The following is a 23,891-nucleotide window of genomic DNA, read 5'->3' on the forward strand; positions in this document are numbered from 1 at the left end:
CAACAAAGGAGGTCTAATACACAGGAAAAGCACAAAGACACCGAACATAGTACTGGCCCAAAAGATACAGGCCAACATTATGTGTACTGTAGACATAAAGTGACTGATCAACCAACCAAACATATCACTTCTGATGTTGAAACCAGAGACAAATTCCTTTGATAATGCTGAAACTTAGGCTTTGGAAATTTGGAGAAGAACCTATCCTTGGTTTTGTGCTATAAAGAAGCTAGCACAATGGCCTCGTAGCATGTGGGGTGTTGACACAGATTCAACAACAGATTAAACTCTGGCAGTTGAAGATTCAGTTTCTGCTTCCATCTGCCCACTGCATCCCTCTACTGCAGGGTGCCAGGAACAGTTGTATGGTTTGTGAACCACTTCCTCAGCAGCCATTATTTACAGAGAGTGCACTGACATAACCGACTCTGATACGAGTTCACACAAATACTTGATGCTGTATAGTTCCAGGATTGATTTGGGGACTATAATTGCCACAAGGACAACAAAGAGATGGAACAAGTATCCAAAGGAAGTCTATCAACTCCCTAAGCTTTTGAGTGCTAATGATGATGATGATATTAATAGGTACAAGGTACCTCTTAAGGGTGAGTTCGGTTTTAGTGATGCAGTTGCACAACTCCCACTGAGTTTGGTAAGAAACTGGCCACAGAAAAGTCACTTCAAATGCAGTGCTCTTTGTGATATGAAGAAGCAATCTCCATCAGGAGGCACCCATCTCTCAGATGGGAATGAGCAGTGATAGCACAAGGAGTTATATGGGATATCACAGCCACTTCCACTTTGCAGTCCAGCTAACCCCTCAATGGCATGTGTGCACTTTCATGTCATTTGAGGACAAGTACAGTATATACATATGATATTAACATAATAATGAGTGCTAACAGATAACTAACAGCAAACAATGTTACATACACACTCACAACCTAATAGGTATAAAATGCTTTTATTTTATTGCTTTGATGACCCTTAACTCTAAAAATAACAGTAATGGATTATATAAATATGTGAAGAATCTTTTAAGATGCCCATAAAGAGGGTATGTCTTCTAAAAATAAATGCATGTGTCTCCACTGAAGCATTAACAGTTTGCAAGACCTGCCTATCATACCATAGTTTGTATGCAAAACATGACTGATTTTCAATTAGCCACATATTATGCATTACTTGATGCTGTGTTCATGACTCATGCTATGATTTCAGACAGTGGTTTGAGCAAGCTGGAAGTTCACTGCCCAAAAGGGCCGGTGGTTCGCCCTCACCACAGTAGCCCTGTGCTCCTGGGCCTTGCCTCGAGCCAGCTCAGGTACTTCGCTGATCACGTGCTACGCAAACACTCCAAACAGCAGCATACGAACAGGCCACACGGCTTAGCGTGTGGGTGGTTCTGCTAGGTTAGCAAACTGAATTGGTTACCCTGCGGTCAGAACTGGTACAACTGGGAGTTGGGGAAGGGGAGGAAAGATCACATATCAGTGGGAGGAAGAAGCCTAGAAAGAAAAAAAGCAAAATGGAGAGCAAGACCTGCCCTTTCAGTGAACTGTTAGTTCAGGTCAGCTGTGATCTGAAACTTCACCATCAGAAACACGTAAATGAAATAGAGATGATTCAAATGGTTATTAACAGCTTTTCAGAATTGTTTTAAGTAACTGTATGAAAAGAAATTTGAACGACAGATTTCTAGAAGCCACTCAGCTGATTACTACCACAGGGACTAAAATTGCGAAAATCAACCCTGGAGAGCTAGCTATTACTAAACACTGGAAAATATAATAGTGCTCCCACCAAGACAGTTCTCTAGACTATCAAAATAGTGCTAAAGCTATCACATATCAGTTTTAAAAACTGTAGAACATAAATATGTTCCAACATGCAAAAACTTCATGAGCAAGATAAGCATCTTGTTAAATAAGCCATTATAGAGGCTGAAATGCACAGAATTCTCTATACCTTAAGCAAGTAGTTACATCTGGAAGAATCAGTACTCCTTGAAATGAAAAACAGAAGGTAAAAATCAGGTACTACATGTTTTTTTCAATTTCAGGAAGTGAATTTTCATAAAGAGAAAAGGCTTAAATACTGCAGTGTTTCATTCATCTTTATTAATCCCCTCTCATAATATATATATATATACATATATAACCTCAGCTATAGTATAGAAACCAAAAGGATATATTAAAAGTATACATATGGAAGATTGTAAGCACCAACCAAGATAAAATACAAGCAAAACAGAGAAGCAGAACACAATGGGAATGAATCAGAATTCCTCATCTACCAAACCTTTTTATAGTTTTTTAAATTGAAATTGTCAAATAATAAATTAATTTAAACTGAAGAGTAATGCAATTTGTTAAATGTGTACTATGTTCACAACACACACAGAACTGCTAGAAGGAAGCTTAATATAACAGTCCTGAGAAAAAGCCTCTCAAAGAACAGTATACCAATAGCAAGGATGTTTTCAAGGAAAATATAAAAAGAAAAACTCTCCATCTGAAATTACTTCAGTATTTTCAGTAGACCAGGTAAATTCTAATTTGATAAATCTTGTTTATTTTTTGCACAAGTCCTGTCTACTTAGGTATGAACAGTACTTCATCAGTATCAATACTATACCTTTTAACACCCTGTAAAATAATATAGTAGTATTCTTCCTGCAGAGACAAACATGGATATTTAAATCAACAAAGCTCACTAAATGATTGCTGGGCAAAACTGGAGATTAATCCCAAATTTTCTGTTACATCATCTTAACAAGATAATGAGTATCGAAGAGAGTTCAGATTCCCATCCAAATGATGGCAGATGCACTACTGTAGTTACTAATATTTGTAATATTAGATTTACAAATGAAAAATCTCGCCTACTGAATCACTGATCTAACACTGAAGGTCGTCCTTCTGGTTTTAATTAGTAATCAAGTTTTCTCCCATTCTTAGCATATAAAATGTAAGATAACTGAGATATTGCTGCAGATGTATTGTTATTTAAAATACACTGTTCATATATACACAGCCTTCACAAAACATAAGTCTTCAAGTGAAAAAAAAATCCCACTAGCTCAACCTAAGAGTGACATAAGCTGGTCAGTAAAGTGAGGTTAGAAACCAAGTTTCTTATATTGAACTAACCTGCTTATATGTTATATGCTGAGTTTGAGAGGAATTGTGCAACTCTGTAGCAATACAAGACATAGGTGTCTTGTTTCCAGAAAAAAAATGTGATGGAAGAGAAGCAGTAGCAGTAAATAAAAAACGAAGCGGTATTCATATCTACTTATTCTCCACAATTGCTATTTCAGTATTATCATCCTTCTGGAGTTAAAGATCAAAAAATAGAAGAACTGAGAAGTAAAATGACAAAGAAAGAAAATGCAAAAAGGGTAACTTACTTCCAGATAGCTGATATATGACTGTTTTAAAAGGTGCTTGCTTATTGCACTGTGTCAGTTTAAATTAAGTTACCAAAAAAAATTATAATTTCAATTTTTTAATATGACCACTTATGAAAAATACAATATATAAGCAGTTTTTTTGGTTTTTTTTTGTTTTTTTTTTTTTTTTTTTTAGTGTCTCATAAAATCAAAGGCAATTAGATCACTTCTATCCTCTGGAGAAGTATCATTCTCTAGATGACGTACAACTACTTCATCTGTTTTCCATTTTCCTCCCTCAATCTGTTTTATAGCCATGCTTTTTCAGGATGACTTTAAAAAGAAGCCCTTCCTGACATCATGCAACACAATGTCAAAACACACTATTACAAAACAAACCAATCAAAACTAATTTCTTAATAGTTGCAGTCTCTGAATATAGGGGCAGTAGTGTTGCCCCCAGATTTGACTTTGATTGTAACGTCGTTCCCAGCTTTGATTAGAAACAAATCTCAGTTAGTAACAGCTCTGACTACGAAGGAAACTTACAGCTCAGAACTGAACAGAAAATTACAGTTCCTTCTTGAGCAAAAAGGCATACATATATTATTAATCATTTCAATCACATTTTTAGAATGGGGGCAAAACAATATTTTCCAACTCAGTCACTAGAACATTTTATATATATATATATATATAAAAGCTTTTCCTATGTAAGCTCTGCCTCCTTTACACAAAGGGTTTTATTACAAAACAACCACAGGTGACAGATATTTCACAGGAAATGAACATTTAGACTTTACCACTTGCATTACTGTTCCTTCAAAACCTCCCCCCTCAAAAGCCATGTTGTTTAAATTAAACAGCAGAAAACCAATAGTCTCTAGATAATCCCAATTTATTTGGAATCAGTAAAAATCAGTATTTTTCAGCTAATTGTTTAAAAAGTTGCTGATGACAACACAAACGTCTAATTCAAATGACCATACTAGAAAAATGAACATGTACACTGACAGTTTCAAAATTAGTATCATTAGAATTAAATATGACTACTGATACTATTATTGGCATGCTCCAGTTAAGAAACCTTTTGCTTAGCACAGATCATCAGATGTCCATGAGGTGTGTTAAAGCCATGCTAGGGGAACACAGGAGATAATTAATCTCTGAATTTTATGTGGGATTTTAGAATAGTATATGAAGAATGATGGTGAAAGTTTTGTTTAAGTGGTAGTGGAACAAGAAAATGGTGTGTGATCAATATAGAAAACTGTAAGCAAAATTCTTCTCCCTGCAATACTTTAAAACCAATATAATTTGGGGGAGAACACTCAAATATGTAAAAATTGTTTTTAAAGCGGTGATAAAAAACAGGCTTTCGTTCATCCCTATGGAGTCATAGCCACTACCATCACAGCCTCCATAAGGAGCCTATCAAGATCTCTAAGTTGCTGTCCTGCTCATTGACTTTAATTAAAAAGTTCATTTGTAAATATTAACTATCATATTAACTAGCACTTTGAGACTTCCAGGGCTGAGCACAATCACTTTTTAAATATTCTTCCTTAATTTTCAGAAATATAGGAAGTCATAAGCTTTACATAGCGGTGTCACTGTGTAATTAATATAGCTAAATGAAGCACTGTCAGTAAATAATCAGAAGCCAGTCTTTGACGGAAAAGCTGATTCTAATACCGTCCATTCACTTTCAACTTTTATTAGTGGCATCGTATTCTACAAAGCAAATAGTTTCTTCGTTCATTTGATGATCTAACATTGTGTAGGAGTACTGAGAGTAACTTGTAAGGCGTTTTTCAATTTGGAAATATGAAGTAAAAAGTCACAGTGATTATACATTCTTGTAAAATGTAATTTGTAGAAAAGGAAGAAGTAATATGAAGTTTCTCAGGCAAAAGCCACTGATTTTAACAAGTACACACCAATAAATCTTACGGCAATCGTAACTTTCAGTGTGGCAATTCTCTCTCCTTTTTCTCTAATTAAACTAAGTGATTCAAAATACTAAGTATATATTGGTGGAATTTTTTTGCTAGAAACAAATGCAAATGTATTTTTACATATGAGTATTGCTGCAGCAGTAAATTTTTTGGTACTATAACCTTTGTTCTTGATGCATGTCTGTCACAACTGGTGACAAGTGCTAACCAAAATTAACTCTTCACTTTTGAGTTATTGGAATTTAGAGTAATTTTAGAGTAATAGCAAATTTACAAATAAATATATAAATATGTGAACTACTCAAGACCACTTAGGTTACAGTGTGCTTTGTTCTCATCCTATGTTTTTTCCTTGACATTAATTTACACTGTTATATCTTACCCTTCCAGTAGTTCTGCACTAAAGTGCAGCAAAATGCAGAGCTGCAACTCCTGTAAACTGTAGGCAAACTGAGTATAGTTGAGTAGGCAAGACACGCTAGCTAGCTTACTATGAAACATCTGACCCAGGAATTTGTGCCACTTACTGAATTCAGGTATTTCTGAGCAGAAGACAGAAGACCAACCTGGTAACCTGAGCAACTTGGTCTTCATGTCTGTTCTAGTACCTTATAATTAAGTAGTACTGGGAAGTGGGTGGGAGAGGCAGAGAGACTGTTTTAAAACAGTGATGATTTATACTTCAATTTTATCTTTGCTTCATTTTACTTATTAAGAAGGGATCTTTGCAATAAACTATAACATTATTCTTACAGAAAATGAAGTAAGTCTCTTGTATAACAATTTATGTCAAAAAAGTTATATTTTCAGCTTCTTTGCTGGTTAGTTCTCTAAACCGATTTTCTCAGCATGTTAGAGAGCACATACTTATTTAGAGTGCAAAACTCCATAGAAGCTGTGTGAACTCCATAGACTGTGTGAACACTTGACAGAAAACCTTTGCATCAAGAAGCTTCCAATACGGTGTCCAGATGGACAAAGGATGAATGGGAAAGACTAGCTCATAAGCAGTATTATTTCAATCTTTTTGCTGGCATAAACACATGAACATATACATGTACACAATGCCATAAAAATATTAAGTTTGCAAATACACCCGAACGTTAGAAACTACCAGAACTAAAAATTCATTCATATTGTAAGTGTACTAGCAACAAACGACAGAGAGGAGGATCCTTCTTTCCTTGCCAAGATCCACATGTGTTCCAAGGCCTGCTTCGAAGTGGCTTTTGATGCAGTGAGGTATGATCTGTCGTTATAGTTACCTGCCGTTCCGATGAAAAGAACCTCTGCCTGACTTAGCTGTGGTCTGTCTAAAGACACGCAGGTGTTGTCAGGGATCTCTTATTTGACAATTCCTCTCCAAGGAATTCTCAGGCCAGTAAAAGCCCACACATTTTGAAAGACTTCCCCCTTATGATCATGGGGCATCTTCCAGTCCTCCTCGATAAAGAAGTCTCCACCTTCTATCAGGGCCAGGGCCCTCTAATGACCTTCTGATTCAACGAACCTCTGTAAACTGATTAAGCCTAAAGCAGAGGCAGAAATGTGACTGCTAGGACCTGTGCATGATCTAGCCCTTTTGCTCTACCAAGAGGTAACTGTCCAATGGACCCAGTACAAAGAGATTACAAAGCACTTAGCAGCAGTTCTACAGGTGTCTAACAGATGAATTAGTTAGAGCTGCATTTCTCAGTCCTGAATAGGAAATATCTATCTCAGAAAAATCTTTCAAGAGCATTATCAATGCATGAGAGATCCATTTGCCCTTCACAAGGGGAAGATGCACGAGTGATTTCACAAAGAGTGAGCTGGTTGGTTTCCAGGCTCCTTTTCAGATACATGAACTGATGCACACACATTCCTCATTCCTCTACTACCAGCAACTTTGGTCAACATAAAGGCTTGCTGATCCTAATTGCCCTAGCATGGCTGAGGCAATTCTAGTATCAAAAGTATCCATTATTTATCCCCAATTCACATTCAAATTTCACCTTAAAGTAAGAAATTCATCTCAGATTTTTCTTCTGCACAGCTCTTGCCTCCTAGATGATTTCTGGATTTTGCAGCTTCAGTGATCCTTTATATGGGCAGTTCCATACTTTTTTGAAAATGTTCTGGACTGCTTATGTCTCTTCCTGAAATATCAAAGGCTCAGACACTCCCAGGCAACTGCTGTCTAAGTGCGTAACAGCTGGGTCAAGACTGGCTAGGAAACTGCTAGCTATCAGGGCATACTTTATGACAGTCCCTATCAGACATCTGCCGAGTGGTTACCTACAACATCAGATACAACACTATTTCAGAGACCTTGACAAGCTCAGGTGAATCAGTAAGCCATAATATGGTTTGCATGAACTATTCTGAGATCTTCCTCCAAGTAAATTTACAGCACGAATGAGAACCAGTTGCCCAGTCTGACATATAACATGAATATATATATACATATGCTCTTTCTTTGATAAATATTATTCAGAGTTCTTCAAAAGGAAGTATAATATAGATACAAATATAGTTGTCTAATGTATGTATTTGTTTTACATTTGTCTTCCATTTCCTTCAAAGTCCTTTGAGGAATTGTTTTTTATCTCTTCAACTGAGAAGGAACTGACAGTGCTGTGAGTGTTCTCTCCTATTTATTGATGTGCTAAGCATGAGGGCTCCTCGCTGAAGATAACCACCAAAGTGAAAAAAATTCTTCTCTCACATACGAATGCAAATGTGAACAATACAACACAAAGATGCAGTTATTGAGAAGAAATGTCTCTTTTTTTTCTCTCTTATTTAGTACATGGCTCTGAACCTTTCCCATTCCAAATATTCTAAAATATTCCAAGTATGCAAAGAAAGACAGAATGGCTATCTAACCTGTGATTCTCAGTGTCATAAATCATTATATGGGGTACTTCACAAACCATGTATATATTTATGATTTCCACAGAAATAAGAAATGGCATTTTCCCTCCTCTGCAGATACAGAAAGGAGACACGAATACAAAGTTGAAAAAATCTTGATTGATTTCAGATGTCCGATCTGAGACATTAGAACCTCCTTTTTCAGAGTAGTCAGCATCCCATGCTGTTTTATATTTGTAACTTATTTTTCTCTGGTTCCAACTGTATGTGCTCTGAACACCAGCAAATCATGCCTCCAAGGTATCAAGCTAAGCACTCAGCAAACTTGTGGCCTCCTTTCCAAACTCTAGTTGAAGTGACTTGCTTACCTGCACAGAATAGCTCTGGGAGAAAGGCAGGGAGAGAATGTAAATCTCAAGAGCAACTCCAGTGGTTTTGGCATCTCTGTTCTTGAGATTCTGTCTTACTCACTAAATCACTTTCAATTTCTAAATAAGTGATGTAGTATTGTCAGAGATGACAGTTTCCTAAACTGTATGAACCGGATTCATCCTCAGAGCAAACGTCTTGTCCATTAAATGTTAAAAGAACTTGTGAATAAAAGAAAAACAGTAACTGACAGTATAATTAATCTCTGCTTCCTGATATATGCAACACAGCACAGTTGAATTAAGGCTGCGTTTCTTAACTTTTGGATACTTGGCAATCTTACTAGCATTCTTAATGTAGGGAAAGGAAAGGTAGAAGATAGCAGTGCATATGTATAATTTTCTAGGTTGTAAAAAGAAAAAGAAATCTACACCTTACCCATATAATGTGAGATTGTACTGAATCTCCTGAGCCAAAAAACAGTGGAACCACTAGGACAATTACAGAGGTATCTACCACTTGAAACAGAGTAACAGGAAATGGTAACATCCCAGTAGGTAAGTAGTATACCGAGGGCACAGTTCCAGTGTCTTCTATCTAGTCCCAGTCTCATCCCATTATCTCAGCCCAGGTCTAATTACCTTGACCAGTTAAGTTGCATCACAACTACCTACAGTCACTCTCTCTCCCCAAAAGGGGGAACTTATTCTGCACTTACCTTCTTTGTCTGCTCTGTTTCTTTCCTGCGTGCTTCCCTTTTTGGACCCAGTCCAGACTCCCTTTCCTCAAGACATGCATCAAAGATCTTTCTCCTCCTTTATGTTCTCCCCCCACACTGAAAAGACCAAGCCTCCTCTCCTCACCTCACCATCTCATCCATTTCCCATCCCCTACCTTCAGCAGCTCAGCTCAACTCTTTCAACAGCCTATAGATTTTTTTCTGATTCAGCTTTTTCCCTTCTCTAACCAGAACTGAAGGCTCATTTCTTCCCACTTTGCTGACTGCTCATAGGTATTATTAAAGCACAAGAGTTCTCATTTCATGTGCCTAAACAAGCCCAGCCTAGAGCTGCCTAAGCGACAATTGCAGAGAAAGTCCTTCCGAGCCACAGTATTCCTGGAATACAGCACATTCAGTAGCCCTACTGGGGGGAATCCACGCAACCATTTTAGAGCAGAGAAATTTAAGTTGCTTAATGATCACAAAAATCTTTGGAGATTTTAGCTACTAGACTCCACTAAGTCATTAATGGATATACAGAAATGGCAACAATTTATAGTCTTATTTCTCAGCCAGATTTGAATATATTTCACCAAAAAAATACTTGATCCCAAAAATATTACAGCATTCAAAAGAAAAAGCCTTCAATTCTTTTTGCAGTCTTGATAAATACTTCAGAAATTATTTTCCCCTAACTTAGTATGTAGAATCATGTCTCCTGTAAGTAAAACAATTAAAGTTAAAAAAAAAAAAAAAAAAAAAAAACTTTAGAGTGTGGAGAATGTCAGTACCAACTATATCTGTTCTCCTGACAATTCTGAGAGAAGGTGGTGATGGGATATGAGATATTAATACACTATTTTGCAGCATGGTTGATTTACTTGAATAATCTATATTTTAAGAATTTGACTTGAAAATAAAAGATATTATGATTAGCTATGCTTTTTAATGTCTGCACACTATATACAGTGTTTTCAGTAAGTAGGGGAATTTAACAAGTATCCATCTTCTGATGTTTTCAGCAAAAGTAGGTTAAGCTGAGCACCATATAATTATGCAATTTTATGTTAAGTTTCATAAGCCATATTCATTTCATAGGCAGCAGGTCCACAGAAGTTCAGCGTGATTTGTTCAACCTCAGTCACCTAGCCACTGCTAAAGTATACTATATGAATATGCAACATGGCCTCAAACACATTTCTATTCCACTAATACTTCTGTCTGATTCTTACAAAAGATGTTCAGTGTACTTAGAGGAAGAATTATTTCATACTAGAACAGAATGAAATTCAGTCAGAGAGATCCACTCAGAACTGATTCACTCACTGACATTTGGGGAAAAAAAAAACCACTTTTTAGACACGTAAGTTATGGGTGTAAAAGCCTAAATGTAACAATCTACAATCCTGAAGTTCCAGTATTGCAGTCTACAGATACTGGAATTAGGGAAAGTTATTGTTGCTTGGGAGTGAATTTATAAAAATGAGTACAGAAAGGAAAAATCTACAAAGTATAACCATGCTCTTCAACACAAACATGAAATAGCCTTGTGTTGTGTCTGTACATGAGAGAGAATAAGAATGTAATTAACATAGTACATGAAAAAACGAATGGGTTTTATTAGTCCTGGTAATCAGATACTGTAAGCTTAACCTTCACTGTGATCAAGTCAAGTGTGTAAGTTAATCAAGACCTTCACTGAAGTATTTCTGTTAACATTTTCATCTTACCAATGGGAATTATTAAAAAAAAAAAAAAAAAGAGAAAGAAAGTTTTCTATTGCTAGCATAGCTAGGTGATCATTAACACAGCACAGACCATGCAAAGGTACGAAATTAAAAACATACGGAAGCGGCATGACATTGGTACTGTAAGCAATTGCCATAAATAACTGCTCTTCAAAATGATTTCAACACAGTCTTGCTCTAGCTCTAACAATCAAAAGCCCTTTATATGAAGTCAAATTCTGGAAATTTAAATTTCTAGGCTTTTATTCCCAATGATGTTTAATTTGAGCTTCTTATGCATGAGAAATCAATTTGTTCGACTAAGCCAGTTCTGAGTTCTCCTTGTAGGAGCTCATTTGGAACTGATTGTAGAAATAAAAAAGTTCAGTTTTAGACATCTCAGGTTTTGAAGCAAAAGCTCATTGTGTTCCACAGCTGCTTTAACCTCCCTCCCACTAATTAAAACAACCAAATCAGCAGGAAGTGTGTGGCTCAAGGAGTTGATAACAGAAGCACCTTTCCTTCTAGGTTGCTGCTTTGACTCTGTAAAAGGTAGGTAGTATCTTGGTTATTAAAAATGCTGAGTGTTGCTTGTGTGAAACAAGCTAGTGGTTTAGGTTAGTTTTGCAAGGTATTTATATTCCTTACTTCACTCCCACCCCCACATACACAAATGAAATTTCTGCAAGCAAATTTTTTGCAAGCGAAATGTATTATCACCTCATTACTGGCGAGCTACATCTCTGTGCAAAACAATACAACAAAAACAGTTGACTATCTTACATGACCACCTTAAAACAGGTTTGCATGGGATAAATGTTTTGTGCAGGGCTCTGCTCAGGTTATCAGTTTCTTTCCTCCTGAGGTGGTAACTTCTGGTCCAGTTGGATGCAAAGGGCAGAGCAGGAGGAAATTTATACTATTGCTATGTCTGTTCAACCACTGTTTCTGAAAGACAAGAGCGCTTACCAGCCACAGCTCGCAATTAGAGACCTCCATGAAAATACATTTACTGAAAATAAACCAATGCATTGTTTCACACAGCATTTGACATACACTTCCTAACAGACCTATTTATTTATAGTACAGCTGAATATTTAAATTCAGATTTCCCATATTTAGCCTAAATATGAACAGTTCACAAACTAGATGGCTACTGAGTACTGAGTTTTGCTCATTTAGGGCTATGAAATAACAAGGATACAGAAATAATCCACAGGAAACTTGTAAAATTTAGCAAGTTTTCTTGTCCATCACATGATTCCAGTTGGTATCACACCTTAGCCTTTATAAAGAACATTTTGTATGTATAGATGTATCTATCTAAGACACTCTGAAATCTTTGTCATTTAGAACTCAGTCCTCAACTGCACTGCATGAGGCTGGGGGTTTACGTTAGCTTTCAAAGGTACTAAAATGTCTGTGAAACCACATCATATTCAGGATACGTAGCACTAATATTAGCGATGCTGGGCCAAATTCATTTGTGCTGCTTTGCCTCATTTGGCCTTCCCCACCTCAAGCAGTTTGAGGAGGAGTGAGGGCAGGCTCAAGTCCTGGACAAATAAGCCCTTGCATTCACAGTCCCAGGTAGAATAACACCCAATTTGTGCCAGCTTCCACTTGTACTGGGAAACAAAGGATTGAAAAGTTACCATCAAATTCTGTACCTTGATTTTTAATCACGTTCAGCCTCTGATCTGATGCTATGAGAAAATGAGCTCCCTATAAAAGGAAACCAAATTCTTTCCTTTCAAACTGTATGCAATTTCCTTTCCAGTGCTGTTCTTTCCCCATTCCCTTTCCTAATTCCTCATTATTAAACAATTCATCCTTAAAGAAATTCTTTTTCATTGTTGCTTGCCAGTTTTCTGACACAGACAAATGGTTTAAAAGCTACTTATTTTGTATAACTGTCCTGTATCAAATTGCTCAGGTCTGTAGCCACTGGAAGTCTTTCAAAAAGAAATCTCTTGGGAGAGTTTTACCCTCTCACAGCAACAGTGAAACAGAAGGAGAGGCATTAATAAAATCAGAGAACTGCTGCAGTTGGTGAGTAAAACAACACAACTAGTGCTCAGACATAATTTTTACAGATAAAGGCCCAGCTACAACATTATTACCACAAGTTTCGTTTCAATTTTTTGGAACTAATAACTTCTGAGTCCATTTCTTCAAATAATACATTTGAACCTCAGTATAACAAGAGCTGAATACAGTAGCAAAATGTCTTACGGATTATAGGGTAGGTCCTGCAATCTTTATGTATCAGGTAACCTCTGTTTTGACTTTAAATCTGTTGGAATCATATTTCAAAATTCTAGATATGATTAAACAACTGAACATTTTTGTTGATTCTTAGCATACCCAGAATTACCAGTGCAGGATGCTAGCTATTAAAACAAAAATCTTTATGAGCTAGTTGTAAAAATTCATCAAGATAGGGAGGATAATACAATTATTTTCCCCTGGAGTGTCCCTGACGTTCTTCCATTCTCTCATAAAAAGAATACTTTTTAAAAAGAATACTATTTTTTCTCTTCTGAAGTGCTATAGAGGATTCAAGCGCATCAGCTTTTCTGCACTTTCATCTCATTTAGAGAAAGCATGAAACAACTCTACTGAGAAGAATGTGAACAGTTTTTGTTTACAACTGGAGAAGCTGATTTTGCATACCTTACTGGTCTGGCTTGCAAAACTTTTTTTTCAATAGAGGTAAGACAATTAACACTGTTACTTGCTCTTTCTATAACTAATTCAGGAGTAAAAAGCAAGCCAACAAAAGATAGATTCACACACGCGCATGCAAAATAAATAAATAAATAAAATACCATTGATATCTTTCAGAAATAAAATGTAATGTTTTAAAAGCAGATGATGATCAATTTAAGTTCTATTTAAGTGCTTCTGTGCCTCTATCAAAAGGGCATATATTTGTTTATAAGGTAATGGGGACAAGGCATGTATTACAAGGCATATTACAGCATGTATCAGAAAGCTTTGTTTCATAAGCTTATAAAGTTTCATAGCCTGCAGGAGGATGTGAATTCATTTTGACTTAAATTAAATAGCTCTTCATTAATATTTTACTAGTGACAAAGACACTAAGCTTAGTAGGTAAGCTACAGACAGCAGACAGCCTTCCTCTATTCTGTTTTTGTAAATAAAGAGAAAAGAAATGGCACCAGAAAGAAATACAAAGACAGATAACACATTCAGTGGTGGCTCCAGAGCCTGAGTGCAATGGTAGCAAGCAAAGAGCTTTCTGAACAAGAATATTTAAGCCTATTTTCCATCTTTTTTCAGACAGCTTTTCCTCCAAAACTACAGAAAATACCTAAACATTATTCAGGAGTCACCATTAAAACAGGGAAACAATTATATCACAAATATTATCTAAATAGCCTTTAAAATTAATCCCAGACAGAACCTACAAAACTTTTTGTAAAAACAGGAACTATTTTTAGAATATATAACCAAATATACAAAAATATTATTACAAAGATCTTAAATACACCTGTTAGCATGAAAATATGATACAAGCAGACTACAGGTCAAATTTGCTTCTGGAACAGCACTGAATTTACACTAGCAGAGAGATCAGGTAAATTTGTTTACACTGCTAGACATCAATTCTTTCATTCTTGCAATCAACTTTATAATTGTTGCTTTCTTAGAACTATTATAGTAGATGAAAAAAATCACCAAATTGTAACTTCTAGCCACAGTAAACATTTCATACTCTCTGCCATGAGTCATTTTGCTTTCTGGAACAAACCTCTTAAGTATAAGGTCAATATAGTCAACAGGTAGTCACCAGCTGGTACAGATATTTACCATCCGCTCAGTTTGCCAGGATTGAAATGGTCCTTGTTGACACTTCGTCTTCCTAGATAGATCCTACTCTAGCCTAAAGGGTAGAACAATTCCTACACTTTATGCAGTTCTATATGGACAAAGAATTCAGCATTAGAAGCATGAAAGGGAAAAAAAGATATAGCTACAAGTATTCTTAAGCTGAAGGCTGAACATTTAACACCTTGAAGAGAACATTGACCTTTTCCTCTGTGAACCATGTTCTACTCAAGATCCAGTAACTGCAGATAGTAGAACTGCACTGTTTGTGATGTTACCTTCCATGTTTTACTGTACTTTTCAGTGGCCTCTGTTGCACTTCACAAGGCAGACAGTGCCAGTAATCCTCGAGGCACAGCCTCTGTCTCCTCTACTGGTACCTTTTCAGGGTATTCTGAGAATACGCATGCTGCCCTTTGACCTTCTCTCCTATCCTCAACATGCTTTATCTAATGTAACCAAAGAGCTTTTCAACACCTTACAAGGCTTCTGAATACACAGCCCTGCCCCACATTTGAATATAATACTGTAAAATACTGCTAATACTTCTCCACTGAGGTTAGAAATACTGCTTTTACATAGGATATTACATAGACTTCAGAGACTCCACCTGCAATCTTTTTAAAATAAATTTCCACATCAGTGGAAAATCATCTTGCTTTGTAGAAGCAGCTCTGCCTTGCAATGAGTTTTTTCTGCTTTTGATTACTTTCTCATACTCTCTTCTATTTCTGCCTGGATGGGTATAGTCTTTCTACTCTTCAAGTGCCTAAAGGTCATATTGGTTAATGCCACCTCCTATTTAAATCTTAACATTCAGCTCAAAAGAATTTTTTTATAGCAGGTAATGATAAGCTCAGATACTGAGTTCTTTTTGCAGAGTTGCACATCTAGTTACCAGAATGCAGTTATCAAGAAGACTATCAAAGCAACAGAATTTCTGGAGCTGATCCCAGAAAAGATTTTCAGTAACCTTCCTTCTACTAGTCCACAATACAAAGCATATTAACATATTTCAGCTAATGTGATTAGCAGTTTTCCATTAGTAACCCAGACAATACTCAGGACAGTTTCCAAGTACCCCACAGCATATCACAAGATCTGACTGTGAGAGTTTTCTGACCAGATTCCAAAGTTATAGAAGACCACGAGATAGCTTAAAAATCATGGATGCTAATAAGTACTTGCTAAAAGTCCTTTTTAACTGTTTTTTTCCTACTCAAGGCAGTACGAAGGACTTAAATTGGTCAAATTGTGGGAGGCTCTTAACTCTCTGCACCATGGCAATTGATGCCATGTGACCAGAATGAAGATGCTCCAACTTCTGTGTGCACTTTATTCCACTATAACTGCTGTAACATGCTGTATTTTCAGGCTGGCTACTGGAAGAGCTTTAGATAGCAGTTTCAGCAGAGCTCTGTGCCCTAGGTTCTTGTACAATCTCATTAATTATCCCTCTTCATCTTTACAAATCCACAGTCTTTCAAGCTAGGAAATCTGTATCCACTTCAATCTCCTCTCATCAGACAAGTTTTAACTTCATGCTTTTTGTAATCCCTCCATAATATCTCTGAAGAATCTGCATTGTGAGTAAGTCTTACTTAAATCAAGAGAAGAAAATCCATCACCTATGATCCTACTGCAGATTCCAGCTAATACATCCTCAAAACAATCTGCATGCATGCACGCAGTTCCCTAGCTGATCTTTGATTAATTACCAGGTATTTCTCACAGCTAGGCAGCCACCAGAACTGGTTTTAGGACCTGCAACTAAAGCAGCTGTTTGGGGCCCCAGCTTATGAGGAGGTCTACAGCCTAACTTAAATATCAAGTCATCAGATGCATGGGAAAAGTTGAACCCTACACATTAATCTTTGTCCAGCATCTGAGTAATCTGATGCCTGTTTTGTTCACCACAGTTCTCCCATTTACCTCACTAGAAGGCTACACCAGCACAGAAGTAGAGCAAAAAGTGGTGAATCTGTCCTCAGGTTTGGCAAGAGGATGAATGCATTAATCATATGGAAAAGACAGTTCTAAGTATACTGTTAGTATCTCTCTTATTTGTTCAAGAGAGTGCACGTGCCTCAAAACTCGCATATTGCTCAGAGCAGTATTGCCGAGGTTCTAACCCCCAGTCACCTTCCATCTCCATTCCCACAGCACAACCTCATCACTTTGTAAGTAAATGTTAGGTCTGGAGAGAGGTGAGGCATTAGGGGAGGGTTAATTCAACATTCTGATAAATTAAAGCTTTAAGGAATCTACTTAACAGATTTACCTAATGGTAAACAAGTGGAAGAAAAGCTCCTTCCTCTTGCACGTACTTTACAGAACAGTTTGAAAATATTCAGTTTCAAATAGCAATAAGTAATTCTGTGAAAAATCGAAGTAAAATATTTTTCTCCACTGTTTCAAGTATAGCCTGTGGGATGCTCTTTGTCCTGGTGTTCTTATCATGCAGCTGAACATTACCAATGATAATGGTATTTTTAGCATTTTAGCTTTGCCCCGTATTTATTCTTACTATTTCACTAGGAATAGAAGCAGATTAAATCCAAGTCACTTGTCCCAAAATACTTCACAGCGCAGTCATAAAGGACATCTTTGATGCAAGTTTTGAGATCACGCCTATTACCCATGATTTGCTGGTATCACCTGTGGTGTTGCTGATGAATGCCAGACCATTGTGCTGTGTTAACATCACACAGACCGCCTTATCTCTTATCTCTCTTCCAAGTTATTTACAAGAACTTCTGAGGGTGCAGATGTATGAGAACTTCTGCAGAGATTTAGGTTCACTGAAAAATGATTTTTAGAGGGCAGGAAGAAGGAACACAAATCCAAGCATGATATCTTCTCTTCTCTTTCAAAAGCATAGTTTATTCCCATCCTCTCCTTACTTCTCCTCCTTTCTTACCTCTGCTAAATGCTCCCCCCCACACACAACCCAAGCTCCCATACAAATAAGCCTTTTTGCAAGCACATTCAATAGAGACACCTACTGTTGAATCATGAAGTTTGTTTTTGAATTTTACTCCTATATTCACGAGGTGTGGATAAAAAGACTAGAGGCACAAGAAACACACAGCTTTTTTTTTTTTCCTCCTCCATGCCAAGAAGACAGCATGACTCACAGATAAAAAGGCTCTATTCAGTCATACCTTGAAAATATTTTAGTCTTTTAATTTAGTTGATTTTTTTCTTTTTTCCTCCTCATTTTAACTTCTTGCTTTCCTCATATTTATATCCTCTAGTCAATAAGCAAAATAAAAGTTGCCAAAAGGCTAGCCTTCTTACAGCCATATATTTAGTTTGATGTAGTAAGATAAGGCAGAGATACTATAGGCCAGTAAAAAACAGATCAACAGCCAACAATGACGACCTCCACAAGAATCTCAACCAAAAATGCTGTGCGCCACAGTGCCACCTCCTTCGCAGCAGGGCTGCCTTCAGAGGGGTTAGCCAGCTTGTTTAAAGATCTCAGCTTCCTCGTGCCCTGCAGAACCAGCACTGCCACTAACGGAATGCTTTTTGTTGGCGAATCAAACACAGGGTATTAGTCATTTTCACTGACACGTTGTTTTTGCCGGGGATCAAAAGTAGAATGTATCAGGAAGGAAACAACCATAAAAATAGGAGAAAAGAGCTTTGAACTGCCTTCTACTTAGAAGCTCCCAAAATACAATTATCACCTATTTTTTAAGCCTGTGAAATGGGAAGAGTAGAAATAGGATATATCTGAATTCTTGGCCAGTGGATTAAACCAGCAATAGGTTCAGAACCAGCTACATCGTTTGCAGCCCCAGTCCTATTCAGAATCATTCAGAATTACTCAAGACCTTTGGGAAATAATAAAAACATCGGATTAACTTTCACAGATACTTAGAACGCGTCTAAATCATAAGCTGCCTTTGAGTCGGAAGCGGCAGCTCGGTGGCTGCGCGGCTGGCTCGGAGGGGACCTGCTCGCCTCGCCTGTGCTGCGCAAAGCCCCGCTGCAGCTGCACAGCCTCCAGCCCCTCCACTAACTTGCTCGGCTCTAGACCATACCGCAGCTTCATAATAAACGTAGCAAAAGGCTTCTGAAGGCCTAAATTATATCTGAAAATTCAGGCTCTGAAATCATTCAGGCACTTTCAAAGATTTACTTAGGTCTGCAAATCTAATTGCTCATCTAAATTTAATTCAGCTGAGGCAATTTTAAATCAGTTAGATGGGTGCTGATGCTGACAACACTAAAAATGCTCTTAAAGCAATTAAAGCTTAAATTGGTAATTTACCAATATAAAGGTTAAGCAGTCTAAAGGTATTTGCTTTATGGAATTGTATCAGCTTAGTTGTAATAGTTAATATAGTTTATTTAAACTTTTCTAATACAGACAAGCTCGTAACTTTACCTAAGGTAACACTTCCTCCTCTGTAAATAACAAAGCCATAGAGAAAATGACACAATAACGGATATAGCTTTTTTCCTACCACTGAATTATCTGACTTTTTCAAGGTACTCTGTAAAGTAATCATCAGCAAAGTGAAGCCTTTTTCTCGTGGCTTAAATCTTTTTTGTAAAGAGTAAACCCTGGTATAAGAAACACTGCTGTGAATAGGTCTAGACTTTACACAGCCATGGGTCACTAATTTAATTAGATTTCAAAGAAACTATTCTACATTTACACTGAATACAATACTTCCTGTACCCTCCCTCATACTAAAAGGGATAAAACAATCCCATAGAAGTTTACACGTTAATGCATGAGGAAACAACAACAAAGTGTACATACAATACCTTGAATTACAAATTGGGTTCATATTGTTCAAGTTACTAGTAAAAACTTAACTACCTGCTAAGTTGGTATTTCAAGCAAGCAAAACAAAATTTTTTGCATTTCTAATGAAACAGGATTTGGTTTGGCCTGATCTGTTCAGAAAATGACTGCAGTCAATCAACCTCAGTAACTATTTCCCTTATACCTATTATCTATTTTTATACATATTACAAAATTAAATTAAGCTGCTCTATATGAATAAAAGAAATAAAAAATAAACTTTACTGGTACAGTGCATTGCCTCCATTGCAGTACATTGCCTCCTATAAAAATTAATGGCATGTGGGGGGTGAAGGAGCCCTCCCATGAATCAGCGTGTTTGGTCTTCTGTGCTTTCCTCCTTCCAAATGAAAACAGGGGCTGTAACTGTGACAACAAGGTTCTGCTATCACATTTGTTGCCCTGAGTTTCATCCTCTGCAAGGTTACTGCCCTCATAATTTGAGTGATCCAAAGCTGCATGGATTAGCTACTTGAGGAAACTGTTTTTTACCCTCTGGTTTCACTGTCTGTTAATGACCTGAAAATACTTACTATCTGACACAATCACGCTGCCACATATTCATTCTGCTATTCAGCAACATGTATGTGAAAGAGAAATGTCCTGTAATAATTACATGAAAAACACATACGTAAATAAGCTGAAAGTTTGTTACTATTAACCACGTAAATAAGTTGGAAGTTCGTTACTACTAACCACAGTCCAGCTTCACACATTTTACCCAGGTGAAGTAGAATAAAATTCAGACTACATCCAACTGTTACACACAAGTAAATGCTCTCCCATATAGTATTCTTTCACATAAGGAAAAGAGATGCCAGGTTGTCTCATGCATCCTTTGGATCTCTGGCATAAATCAAACACTTAAGGTGTTAATTTGCTAAGCCGACGATACAGTTCTCTGCAGACAGCTACAGCTACATGCTGTACAAAGAGGTCAGAATTTTATGAAGAGTTGGTACAGCGGTGCTACTGCCAGAATTTCGGGGAAATCCAATGCCTAGAAAAGTCTGAGAGCAGCATTCCCATTTCGTAGGCAAATCTGACAATAGTAAAAGGTGAAACACACCACAGTCAATTTCTACAGTGTAGTATTTACAGCCGTTGTGGCAGAAAAATGCCTGATGAATTAAAAAAAAAAAAAGAAAGAAATAATCAGACACTTTATTCTTTCACGTTAACTAGTGTTAATGACCAGTGAAAGAGAACTGAAAGGGTTACAGAACGCATGAAACACAGAAGTCTAACTGCCCATTCCACATTTTGATCTCTTCATTCACCTTTTCATTCTGATTTCTTGATAATATTCCTGGGCCACAATACTTACTTATTTGTTGACATACAAATGGAAAAGAGAAGTCAGTCAATATAAAATATCCAGAAATTTGTGTCAAATAAAACATTTAAAGACAGTTGTTTTGCAGCTTTTTATGAATTCCAGTGTATCTACTTAGGTGTTTTAAAACAGCGTTGCAATGAAAAAGTAGAGGCTTTCACAGTATGAAAATCAAGGAAAAATAAGTAGCATTTTGAATCTTATTTAAAAATTGCCAGTGTAGAGCATTGGTGATCCATGAAATGACTGCGAAGAAAATCCAAGACAAGCATATTGCACATTCTCACATGCACCGGAGAAAAAGTGGGGATAAATGAAAATACCAAACAACATCCAAAGATAATTCTATTATTACTCTGGTTGCAAATGAAAGCCACAAGGGCAAACTCCTTGTCTTCCTCCCCGAAAAGCTGGAAAGCAAAACAAAACACAGAAGTAGAAAGAGCTTAGTGAGGGAAGGAAAAGGACAGATGAAGGAACAATAATAAAAATGTAAAATGGAGAAGGAAAGAAACTGGCTTCTTCCTTTTTAGAAGTAGCATTTCCTACTATTCACAGACAAACGACACTGACTTCATGAAAAGCAGTTTAAGTCAAAGAACAGGAAGGGACACATATAACTAAGGGGTTAACATAGGTCTGGGGTGGTGAGCTCCTATTTTAACTAGGAACATGGGAAATGAAAGCCAATTATGACACTACTTCCTCAACTCTATTCACCTCTGCTTTACAAAGTGACAAATTGTAACAGCAAGGGTTGATGCAAACTCAGTAAGAATTAGTAGCACAGAGCCCTCAGCATATAACGCAGTTATACAGGAATATTCCTTGGCATAAGGACACAACAAAGAAAGAGATGAAATACAAGAGCCAGAGAGAAAATCCAGCACTGCACGACTTCCAGAGGAAGCCTCCTCTGGCGACATTTGAGTCTTTGGCCTCAACATCCAACGTCAGGGACCTGAATAGTATCCTGAACGAAACTGCCTACAGGCACATGCGCACAGAGCCTCTTGGCACTCAAGAGAACTGTAGCGGGGACTAAGTAACTTGCTAGAGCTGTGGTAAGAGCGCTGGAATCAGAGCTGTGAGAATCAACAGGCACATGAAAGTCTTCCTGAACACATCCCTCCTTTTGCCTTCTCCTACCCCACAGAATTAGGCTCAAATAGCATCGGCTCAGAAAGCACACCTGCCGTATGAACACATTCATGGCTATTTGCATTCACAGTAATGACAAATATGTGCTGCTCCTTCTCCCTTTTTTCTATAATCCATGGAGTTGCTCTGTCAAGAGTGTAGCTTAAGTTTACATGGAGATGGCCAAGTGATTTCTATCAGTTAACATATGGGTCGGTGGAGGCAACCCATTGCTGAGTGCCACAGACTGGCAGGGACCATCAGAGAGATTAGCACGCTAGCAAATTCTAATTTATTCACAACACGTGGAAGAATGTCTCAGCAAAGCTTCTCAAAGCAAAACACATTAATTAGTGAAGCCTACTCACATTTTATGGTTATTTTAAAATTAATAGGGTTGAGAAAACTAGGGCACAGAGACACAAAAGCCCACATCCTCGAAAGCACATTGTGGGTGTGCCGAGAATTGTGTTGGTTGATCTAGATCTAAATGGATTTCAACATCTAAAAATGAATCAATGAGCTGAATACTGTTTCTCAGATTCCTATCTCACTGTGATCAGGCTATGATAATGACCCTGGATTCAAATAGCGTCTTCTATTGTATTATATTAGACCAAAATTGGTATTAAAATTTTTTCAAAATTACTCTTCATGCAATAGTTGACTCATCACAGCAAGAACCATAAGGCTGAATACTGTTGTCTTTTTATGTAGTCATGTAACCATATGCAAGTTATGCTGAGAACAGCAAAAAAAAAAAAAATATTAAAACACAGTGGGTGTAAAATCTCATGATTTTCTGTTATCTTCCACAATATGTGTTTGTAAGAAATGCAATGAATCATTTTACAGTTAGCAACAGTTTTGTGATGAGAACAGAAATATTTTTGTTTCTCAAGTATTCAGTAATATCTAAAGTTATTAAAAAAAAAAAAAAAAAAAGTTAACATACCTGTTCCTTTAGTGCTCCTCCTTTGGGACTGTGCCATTTGTATAACCTCAGCAGCAGTATCCCTTATTACCAAATCCTCGTTCTGTAGCAGTAGAACCACACATTTCCACATAGCAAGTGTATCAGACAGACCTAGATATTTATGGAGAAAATTAAGAATTCTATTTCTTATATGCATTCAAAAAAGTTACAGAGCTCTGGTTTTGCACCTAAAAATGACAAACTCTGTGAAACATTAAAACGGGGGCAAGGAGAAATGTATTGGCAATGCACTGGGAAGACAAGTGGGAACATGACCGACATGTTTTCTGCACATGTGCAAACTTTATCTAGGTGGTTGATTCAGTCTGGTTTATGTAGTGGGTAACTGGTAAGAGGATGGGCAGCTCTGAATCTGAGTTCAACTTTATGTCTTGGATGCTCTGAATTTTCCAGTTTCTAGCATTGCAGAGCTCCTGCTGGGCAGCAGAAGTTTTGCTGCTGAAGGTCCACTGACTCACCGTCATCATGGATTTACTGTTGCAGTCTGCCTAGAGTGCGACTGCCAAAGCAAATTTTGTTCAGTTACTGTCAGTAGTACTGGCCACCGATGCCATTCCCTGCAGAAAATGGCAAATGATGCCATCTCTCTTTCTCTACCCACCTTCCTCCTACTTCTCCTCATCCACTAGAATCTGCCCTGTATGTTCTGTCAGCTGTTTCTCCCACCACCCTTTGACATGCCCTCCTACTCTTACTCCTGCTACCTCTTG

At 37.3% G+C, this 23,891-nt stretch overlaps 1 protein-coding gene across 2 annotated transcripts in view; it reads right to left on the minus strand.

Annotated features, from left to right (window-relative positions):
• Positions 1-23,891, minus strand: part of THADA (THADA armadillo repeat containing) — a 170,297-nt gene that overhangs the window by 6,561 nt on the left and 139,845 nt on the right. For both annotated transcript variants that reach the window (XM_062571896.1, XM_062571899.1), the window contains one exon: positions 23,140-23,271. In XM_062571896.1, coding sequence (XP_062427880.1) covers positions 23,140-23,271 — 132 coding nt within the window. The remainder of the gene's footprint in view (positions 1-23,139; positions 23,272-23,891) is intronic.

Source organism: Rhea pennata, chromosome 3, assembly GCF_028389875.1.
Source record: "Rhea pennata isolate bPtePen1 chromosome 3, bPtePen1.pri, whole genome shotgun sequence".
Lineage (NCBI taxonomy): Eukaryota > Metazoa > Chordata > Aves > Rheiformes > Rheidae > Rhea > Rhea pennata.